Source organism: Selaginella moellendorffii, unplaced genomic scaffold (genome assembly GCF_000143415.4).
Source record: "Selaginella moellendorffii unplaced genomic scaffold, v1.0 SELMOscaffold_12, whole genome shotgun sequence".
Taxonomy (NCBI): domain Eukaryota; kingdom Viridiplantae; phylum Streptophyta; class Lycopodiopsida; order Selaginellales; family Selaginellaceae; genus Selaginella; species Selaginella moellendorffii.
Window position 1 is genome coordinate 257399 of NW_003314273.1, and position 8124 is coordinate 265522.

General features: G+C 49.2%; 6 protein-coding genes across 6 annotated transcripts in view; 3 read left to right on the forward strand and 3 right to left on the reverse strand.

The window, feature by feature from the left end:
- Positions 1-64: 64 nt before the first annotated feature.
- On the forward strand, positions 65-1759 carry LOC112346164 (leucine-rich repeat receptor-like kinase protein FLORAL ORGAN NUMBER1; the record flags this gene model as incomplete). Its single annotated transcript, XM_024674435.1, has 1 exon — positions 65-1759. A coding segment is annotated over exon 1 (1695 nt), but the record flags the coding sequence as incomplete, so codon positions are not given.
- Positions 1760-1765: 6 nt separating this feature from the next.
- Positions 1766-2997, forward strand: LOC9659211 (leucine-rich repeat receptor-like serine/threonine-protein kinase BAM2). The gene is made up of 2 exons (XM_024674289.1): positions 1766-2519; positions 2579-2997. The coding sequence occupies exons 1-2, from the start codon at positions 1769-1771 to the stop codon at positions 2923-2925; spliced, it is 1098 nt and encodes a 365-aa protein (XP_024530057.1). The 5' UTR covers positions 1766-1768; the 3' UTR covers positions 2926-2997.
- On the reverse strand, positions 2937-3817 carry LOC9659212 (probable phospholipid hydroperoxide glutathione peroxidase). The gene is made up of 6 exons (XM_002969414.2): positions 3746-3817; positions 3618-3694; positions 3493-3554; positions 3326-3444; positions 3104-3271; positions 2937-3039 (listed from the first exon to the last, which is right to left on the reverse strand). The coding sequence occupies exons 1-6, from the start codon at positions 3785-3787 to the stop codon at positions 3001-3003; spliced, it is 507 nt and encodes a 168-aa protein (XP_002969460.1). The 5' UTR covers positions 3788-3817; the 3' UTR covers positions 2937-3000.
- A 27-nt stretch (positions 3818-3844) lies between these two features.
- LOC9660100 (1-acyl-sn-glycerol-3-phosphate acyltransferase CHLREDRAFT_174358) lies at positions 3845-5381 on the reverse strand. Its single transcript, XM_002969415.2, has 6 exons — positions 5254-5381; positions 5010-5183; positions 4553-4959; positions 4397-4498; positions 3995-4336; positions 3845-3942 (listed from the first exon to the last, which is right to left on the reverse strand). The coding sequence occupies exons 1-5, from the start codon at positions 5360-5362 to the stop codon at positions 4085-4087; spliced, it is 1044 nt and encodes a 347-aa protein (XP_002969461.2). The 5' UTR covers positions 5363-5381; the 3' UTR covers positions 3845-3942; positions 3995-4084.
- Positions 5382-5457: 76 nt separating this feature from the next.
- Positions 5458-7410, forward strand: LOC9660101 (sucrose-phosphatase 2). The gene is made up of 9 exons (XM_024674287.1): positions 5458-5656; positions 5712-6011; positions 6073-6174; positions 6256-6450; positions 6516-6797; positions 6850-7039; positions 7103-7149; positions 7201-7292; positions 7346-7410. The coding sequence occupies exons 1-8, from the start codon at positions 5468-5470 to the stop codon at positions 7261-7263; spliced, it is 1368 nt and encodes a 455-aa protein (XP_024530055.1). The 5' UTR covers positions 5458-5467; the 3' UTR covers positions 7264-7292; positions 7346-7410.
- Positions 7313-8124, reverse strand: part of LOC9659213 (protein GIGANTEA) — a 4241-nt gene continuing 3429 nt past the window's right edge. Inside the window, exons 12-14 of the mRNA XM_024674290.1 lie at positions 7862-8085; positions 7720-7800; positions 7313-7665 (exon numbers count right to left, since the gene is read on the reverse strand). Of these exons, the coding sequence (XP_024530058.1) occupies positions 7408-7665; positions 7720-7800; positions 7862-8085 (563 nt within the window). The 3' untranslated portion in view covers positions 7313-7407. The remainder of the gene's footprint in view (positions 7666-7719; positions 7801-7861; positions 8086-8124) is intronic.

Genomic DNA, 8124 nt, shown 5'->3' on the forward strand with positions numbered 1-8124 from the left:
AAAAAAGAAAGAGCTCGAGGCTCATATAGTTAGAGAGCAACACAAACTAAAAAGGAAAAGAGAGATGGTACCTTGTGTGATCTATTTCCTGCTCCTGGTAGTAATCTCCAAGGCTGATCTCGATCGTGATCATCAGGCACTAGTCGCTCTCAAAAACTCATTTGTGGATTCCGCAGGAAAGCTCCAGGATTGGACAGGAACTGCGTCTGCCATCTGCTCGTGGAAAGGAGTGTCCTGTGACACTACTAACTCTTCCGTGGTAAAGCTCGAGCTTCCTGACAGTAATCTTGGAGGCGTCCTTGCACCCGACATAGTGAGTCTTCGATCCCTGACGAATTTGTCTTTCGAAAGCAACCTCCTCCAGGGAGAAATTCCTCGAGACCTGTTTAGCAAGCTCGATCGTCTGGAGAATGTTTCTCTCGCTGAAAATTACTTCTCCGGCACCATTCCCGCCAGCCTTGGAAGCTCAACTCTAATCCGGCATCTCGATTTGCATAACAACAATCTCACCGGAGAGATACCTTCGGGTGTTTGCCAGCTTCGCGACTTGCAGGTCATTTTGCTCGCCATTAATAAGTTCGAAGGAGAGATACCCCACTGTCTCGGTGCTCTCACGGAACTGAAGGTGATCGGTTTCATGAAGAACAACTTGAGTGGCTCGATCCCACCATCCTTCCAACACCTGACAAAGTTGCAGATCTTGGACGTGTCCGAGAACAACTTGTCCGGAGCCATTCCACCTGAGCTCGGAATGATGTCAAGCCTTGAAAGGTTGCTTATCCATACCAACAACCTGGCCGGACGCATTCCACCGCAGCTCGGAAATCTGTCCCTGTTGGAAAGCTTCGACGTAGCGTACAACAGACTCGAAGGAGTGATCCCCGAAGAGCTCGGAGGAATGAAGGCACTTTCCAGCTTCCATCTAGCCAGCAACAAACTGACAGGTGAGTTTCCTCGGTGGCTCGCGGAGCACGACAATGTCTCGTCTATCACCTTGAATAGCAACTCCCTCACTGGAGACCTCCCTCCAGACTTTGGAAGCAGATCAGCACTCCGGAGCGTCGATCTATCCCAGAATCATTTCACTGGAAAACTTCCGCCAGCTCTCTGTCAGAATGGAAGCTTGGAGTACCTTGCCGCACTAAACAATCAGTTCTCGGGAGATCTGCCAGTGCAACTCCAGCAGTGTCGGAACTTGGACAGGCTCCGTCTTGACGACAACTTCCTCACAGGCAGCGTGCACTTTTCCCAGTCGAATGTCAACACCATCACCCTTGCTCGTAATCGTTTCAACGGGAACCTCTCCATGCGAGACATGCCGATGCTGACTATCTTGGACCTGTCTTTCAATCGCCTCACAGGTGAGTTGCCGGCGGTGCTCGAAACTTCACGAAGCTTGGTCAAAATCAACTTGGCTAGCAATCGTCTGTCTGGAACTCTTCCTCTACAGCTTGGACAGCTTCAAAATCTCACGGATCTCGATCTCAGTAGCAACAATTTCGTCGGGGACGTTCCAGCTTTGATCTCGGGTTGCGGCAGCTTGATCACGTTGAACCTGAGTAGGAACAGCTTCCAGGGAAGGTTGCTCTTAAGAATGATGGAAAAGCTCAGCACCTTAGATGTTTCGCACAACGGGCTCCACGGTGAAATACCGCTGGCAATCGGACAGTCCCCGAACCTCTTGAAACTCGACCTCTCATATAATGATCTGTCTGGAAGCGTCCCGGCCTTTTGCAAGAAGATCGATGCCAACCTCGAAAGAAATACCATGCTGTGCTGGCCTGGTCCATGCAACACGGAGAAGCAGAAGCCGCAAGATCGGGTTTCGAGACGGATGCTCGTCATAACAATCGTAGCACTTTCAGCACTGGCGCTGGTTTCCTTTTTCTGGTGCTGGATCCATCCTCCTAAACGACACAAAAGCTTGAGCAAACCAGAAGAAGAGTGGACACTTACCTCGTACCAAGTTAAGTCGATTTCTCTGGCAGACGTCCTTGAGTGCGTCGAAAGCAAGGACAATCTCATCTGCAGAGGACGAAACAACGTGTACAAAGGAGTGCTCAAAGGTGGCATACGGGTTGCAGTGAAGGAGGTCCAGAGCGAAGATCACAGCCATGTAGCTGAATTTGAAGCGGAGGTCGCAACGCTCGGAAATATCCGGCACAGGAACGTCGTCAAGTTCCTCGCCTCCTGCACAAACAAAAGAAGTCATCTCCTGGTGTACGAATTTATGCCACTGGGAAACCTGAGAGATCTTCTCCACGGAAAGATGGCGAGGAGCTTCAGCCTTGGATGGGACAAACGGGTTGAAATCATAACTGGCATAGCCGAAGGGCTTGCGTACTTGCATCACGACTACGGGCCCAAAGTCGTGCACCGAGATGTCAAGTGTGATAACATTCTGTTGGATGCAGAGATGAAGCCTCGGCTGGGGGACTTCGGCCTGGCCAAGCTATTGAGGGAAAATAAACCGAGCACTGCTTCCAAGTTAGCTGGAACACACGGCTACATTGCTCCAGGTACGAAGCTAGAAGAAAGAAAAAAGTGATACAAAAAAACAATGGTTTTGTGAATGCAGAATATGCTTACACTCTGAAAGTCGACGAGAGAGCGGACGTGTACAGCTTCGGCATTGTAGTGTTGGAAGTGCTGACGGGAAAGATGGCGACATGGAGAGACGCTACTAACGATCTGGACCTGGTTGAATGGGTGAAGTTGATGCCAGTGGAGGAACTCGCGCTTGAGATGGGAGCGGAGGAACAGTGCTACAAGTTAGTGCTGGAAATCGCTCTAGCCTGTGCAGAGAAGTCTCCAAGCCTTCGTCCTACAATGCAGATTGTAGTGGACAGACTCAACGGGATTAGAAGCAGAAAGGAAAACAAGAAAACTGACCTCAATGAAGCGTTTCTTGCGGATCTTGTATAAGACCGGCTATGTACAGATACAAGTTTAGTTTTATTCATGATAGTAGGAAATAGAAACAAAGGCTTTCACTAATTCTCAAGCTGCAGGAGCGTCTAGCCATTTCTTGATGTGCTTCTGCGGACAATAAGATGATGATCTTGTGAGACCCAACAGAACTATGCTTTTAACTTCCACGTACCTCCATTTTCAGAGGGCTTGTTGATGGACCCTCACGCTCCACGACCTCGCCCTTTCTATTCACCAGGAACTTCGTGAAGTTCCACTTGACAGCATCAACCAGAAATCCCCCCTTTTCAGTTTTAAGCAGCTTGAAAAGCGGTGCGGTGTGGCTTCCATTAACATCCACCTGAAAGCACAAACCAGTTGATGCAGAAAACACAAAAAAAGGTACCAAACTTACTTTCTGAAAGATGGGAAACTCAGCTTTGAAACGAGTGCAAGCTCGTTCCTTGATCTCTTCGTTTGAGCCAGGCTCTTGGTTGCCGAATTGGTTGCAAGGAAATGCCAGGATCTCGAAGCCTGCCAAAGAAGATTGTAACTTCAGCAACAAAACAGGATACCACTCACCGCTATCCTTGTACTTGGCATAGAGCTCATTCATCTCCTTGTAAGCGTCATTTGTGTATCCACTGCCACAAGAAGAGAGGAATGAATTTCACGGGAATGAAAATCACAAGAGACGGTGAACATACCACTGAGACGCCACATTGACGATGAGCATAACCTTGCCTTTGTACTGGCTGAGAGGAACATCCTTGCCGTCGATGTCCTGTTAGAGGATAAAAAATGATCGAGGTAGATAGAAAAAAGAAACACTTGCCTGCACGGTGAGATCGTAGATGCTGCTACCACTCTGCGCCATTGTGATAAAGCCCTAGACAAAGCGGAGCATTTTGTACCTACATGTAAGAGATTTCCAAGCAACAAGTGGCGCTCTATCATTCACCTCATTAAAAATCAAAGATACATAGAGATTCGACGCGTGTAACTTTGCAGGAATAGATTCCCGGAAGTTGCCTATGGAAAGAAATCGAGCTAGTCAGAGCAAAAATTGCATGAAAGAGCTCACCTTTCTCTCGATGTTGTCATTTAAATCCCAGTCTCGCGATGTTGCTGCTGCTGGTAACACTGCAAACTCGCGCCTTTCACTCCTGGAAAATCATAGTTCTTCGATGCTGCTGTTGAAAGGTCGCTTCACAGGACTAATAGCGACAGAGCTCACAATATACTTTTGTGCCTGGTCGCAGAGTTCGTCGGCAGTGCCTCCTTGAACGCGCGGATGTATGACGATCTTCACTTTCCCTGTTCTCAAAACGTTCTCTTTGCCGTTGGGCATAAGATGTCCAGTACCTACAAGAGCAATGGGAACTACCGGAACTTTAGCTTTAGCAGCACACGAGAATGCTCCTTTCTGCAAACCACCAAAAAAAAAACATGGTATGGCATTGACAAAAAGTTGGAAACACCCCACCTTGAATGCAGCTAGTGTCCCATCGGTACTCCTTGTTCCCTCTGGAAAAAAGAACACCGAAACTCCTCGCTTGAGCAACTCAATGCAACGCCGAAGACATTCCTGGAGAAGATACGAGACGATGAAACGAAAGAAAAGAAAATCAAAACAACAAACCAGCTGACTCTTGGCATCCAAGCGATGCAAAGGTATGTGACCCGTCAAGTACATCGCCCACCCCACGATTGGAATGAAGAACACGCTAGTCTTGCTGATGAACTTGAAGGGTCGACCGAGCTGGAACAAGGCAAAGATGTCAAGGAAGCTCTGGTGATTTGAGATGTAAACGGCGGGCTCATTGGGATGCGGTAGATGCTCTTTGCCAACAATCTCCACCTCGTAGAAAAAAAATGTGCTCGCCGACGCCCAGAGCTTGTTGATGAGATGCTGTGCTTTCCTCCGCTGCCTGTCGAGGAGAAGCACCAGAGGATGCTGGAGTAGCATCACCAGGAACAATGGTATTGCCACTAGCGTCGTTGTCAAATAGAAAAGGACCGCCCGGCACTTGTGAAAGAGAGTGATCCCTGGACGAGTGATCGATCAAGAGCTTTTGATCGAAATATCGATGCCATACCTTGCAGATTCTCGTCGCCGAATGGTGCGGCAGCCGCTCCTGCTGCCGATTGATCGAAGACCCTAGCGACGATGCGAGCCACTGTTCTTGATTCCAGCAAATGCGAGGAGAGGCCGAGGCGCCGCCTGGCCAGCTGCAGTGATTCTCGCGACACTGCGCTCCTTGATCCCAATCCTGCTCCAGGAATCCGGGGAATATCACCGCCGAAATAAGCAAGCGCCAATGCTCGTGCGACTGAGCTCACCTGAGCAAGAAATCCTGGAAACAAGAGGCCTGCGGTGGGAGAGAATCCATCCGGGAGGAAGAGCTCGGCACGATTCCACGCTCATCGCTATCGCTGGAGTAGCAGCCATGCCCGCATCATCGGTTCGATTCCCATGCCCTAAAGTACCCATCAAAGTCAAATTTTAAACGGTCGTCTAGAGTCCGAAATTTAGGGCTCCTCACTTTCCTCCACCATGGCCGTGGCAGCGCTGGGAGCTTCTCTATGGCTGCCGCCGCAGGAATTCTCCTCGTTTCCACTCTGGATCGACCGGCGCCGAGGTCCTTGTTTTCCCAGAATTAGGGCTCTTGCAGCGCGGAAGAATGCCAATGCCGCCGTGTCGTCTCCCAGCGTGATGCTTGTCTCAGACCTTGATTTCACCATGGTAAGCCTGCATTTCTGTTATACTCTTGGAATTTCTCGAAAAAATTTGGCCTCAGGTGGATCACAAGGATCAAACTCATTCTTCTCTCCTGGATTTTGCGTCTCTGTGGGAAGCTGAGTACTCTCGGGATTGCCATCTCGTGTTTTCGTCTGGGAGATCTCCCGAGAAGTATTTGGATTTGCGGAGGCAGGTTCCTCTCCTCACGCCGGACACGATCATTTGTTCCGTTGGCACTGAGATCCGGTATGGTCCTTCAATGACTCCTGACAATGGCTGGGAAGAGCATTTGGACGAAGGATGGAACCGAGAGATCATAGTCGAGGAGGCCAAAAAAATTGCGACGCTCCATTTTCAGGTTCTTTGCTTTCTGGTGTTTCCAAAAAAAGAATTTTTTGTTTTTTTGCCTCTGTCGACAGGAGGATTCGGAACAACGTCCTCACAAAGTGAGCTTCAAGGTCGAGAAAAAGGATGCCGAGGAGATCATCCGGCGATTTTCAAAGAAGTTCAAAGAACTGAAGGCGAGTGTTGGGACAATTAGTCGTCTTTGTTTGCTAGTTTTGTTTGATGGTTTTTCTGATTCTTGCAGTTGTGATGAACAGCTTGATGCGAAGTTGATATACAGTGGGGGCATTGACCTGGATGTTCTTCCTCAACGCGCAGGCAAGGGCGAGGCACTGGCGTATCTCATGAAGAAGGCTAACTCGGAGGGATGGGCGAAAGAACGAGTCCTTGTTTGTGGAGACTCTGGGAACGACGTGGAGCTTTTCACCGTCAAGGGCGTCAATGGAGTCATAGTAAGCACAAATAGTGTTTCTTTTTTTTTTTTCCTTTCCTTCAGTAACGTCTACTCATTCACCAGGTTGGCAATGCATTCGACGAGCTTGTCAAATGGTACAGCTCTCAGTCCTCGAAAGATCACATCCACTTCGCAAGCAACAGATGTGCCGGGGGTATAATTGAAGCTCTCAAGTTTTTCGACATGGGACCGGCCTTGCCTCCACGAGAGAGGCCGGGTGGTAACTCGAATGGAGCCGCGTCTCCAAGGCGAGAAATTGTCGATTTCTATATCTTCTTCGACAAGTGGGTTAAAGGTGACATTCCGAACACTGACGAGGCCTTTCAAAGATTGACATCGGTGATTGTAAGTGTCCAAAAGCTTTTTCTTCTTTTTTACCGGCTTTGTTCCTGTCCAGGCTGAAGATGCAAGAATGGTGTATCCCTGGGGAGAAGAATTAAATTTGTTACAGTCCCTCGCCGTTGTTCGGGGACAGCATGGAGCATTTCAAGGGAAAGAACTCCGGACTTGGGTGGACAGTATTCAGGAACAGGAGCTAGCCCCGGGAGTGTATCTCGCGACATGGCAGTCTTGGGAGCAGCCTTCAGGTAAAATGCTTCTCCTCAAAACACCATTGTCATAAGTTCTATTGTCATGTTTCGGTGCCTAAGGGGAGAATCGCAAAGGCTACTACGCAACAGCCGTGTTTAAAGACAAGGTAAACAAGCGCTCTCGTCAAGTGTGATACTTATCGTGATGCATTGGACAGAAAGGAGCACCTAATGGAGTCGAATGGCTGCGAGTTCATCAAACTCCTCAAAAACAGAAGTGATCGCTCATGAAAGCTCTGAGAAACTTTAGGTAAGAAAGCTATGGTCAAATAAAATCTGAAAGTGTGGTTTCGCTTATTCCAGTCAACTATATAGATCGAACAAGCACAAGTACTAGCACAGATTGTAAAAAAAAACCCGGTTTTTCAGCTTGGGGGGAGCTTACATCCCAGAGCTATGGCTGCCGACGCCAGGAAAGACTCGGACAGTCCTTCCGCTCGCCTGTAATGCGTTTCCCACGCAATGGACTGCTCCACGTCCTCAAGCCAAGCGCCAGCTTTGTCACCCGGATAGCTCGCACGTAAGACATCAGTCGAAACGATCTCTCGCAGCAATGAAGCGCTCGACGCTCGGATGCGAGGACTGTCGTGCGACAGGCACCTCACAACCGCTGGCAAGCGTTCCTGCAAAGGATGATGCATCAGCACTGCTCCATTTCTCAAGCAATCGTCACGTACCTTGAGCAGGATCAGTAATCCTCGAGAAGAAACTTTCCAAGCGCACAGTGACTTGATTGCCATGGCGATTGCCTCCAGCAGCTGAAGAACACAAACACAAAAACTTGGCTTTGAGCATTCTGTGATGCTTTCCATCTTTTACCTCGAGCTGTGGCAGTGTGCAAGGCTCTCCATCCACGGACATGCCGTCGGTCGCCTGGTACAGCAGCGTCCCCGCGTTTGCGATGAGCCCAAGAACTTGTGGATCATTCAGCCGGAGAAGCTCGCTCAACAGGAAGACAATGCGCGTGTTCATCCGCCACTTCTCCTCTCCTCCATCTCCAATGATCCACGGTTGGATACCTCTTTCAGCCTGAACAATCCAGCCTCCTGTCACGTTTCAAGATTCACAACTACATTCTTGCG

Coding starts and splice junctions, on each gene's coding strand:
- LOC9659212 (XM_002969414.2), bottom strand. CDS start 3,787: ATGGCGCAGAGTGGTAGCAGCATCTACGATCTCACCGTGCAG. Junction 3,695..3,745: donor TCTACGATCTCACCGTGCAG/GCAAGTGTTTCT, acceptor ATCCTCTAACAG/GACATCGACGGCAAGGATGT. Junction 3,445..3,492: donor TGCCAAGTACAAGGATAGCG/GTGAGTGGTATC, acceptor CTTCTTTGGCAG/GCTTCGAGATCCTGGCATTT.
- LOC9660101 (XM_024674287.1), top strand. CDS start 5,468: ATGGCCGTGGCAGCGCTGGGAGCTTCTCTATGGCTGCCGCCGCAGGAA. Junction 6,451..6,515: donor AGGGCGTCAATGGAGTCATA/GTAAGCACAAAT, acceptor CTCATTCACCAG/GTTGGCAATGCATTCGACGA. Junction 7,150..7,200: donor CAGCCGTGTTTAAAGACAAG/GTAAACAAGCGC, acceptor TGCATTGGACAG/AAAGGAGCACCTAATGGAGT.
- LOC9660100 (XM_002969415.2), bottom strand. CDS start 5,362: ATGGCTGCTACTCCAGCGATAGCGATGAGCGTGGAATCGTGCCGAGCT. Junction 5,184..5,253: donor TTCCAGGATTTCTTGCTCAG/GTGAGCTCAGTC, acceptor TTCCTGGAGCAG/GATTGGGATCAAGGAGCGCA. Junction 4,960..5,009: donor CGGCGACGAGAATCTGCAAG/GTATGGCATCGA, acceptor TCACTCGTCCAG/GGATCACTCTCTTTCACAAG.
- LOC9659211 (XM_024674289.1), top strand. CDS start 1,769: ATGCTGTGCTGGCCTGGTCCATGCAACACGGAGAAGCAGAAGCCGCAA. Junction 2,520..2,578: donor ACACGGCTACATTGCTCCAG/GTACGAAGCTAG, acceptor TTGTGAATGCAG/AATATGCTTACACTCTGAAA.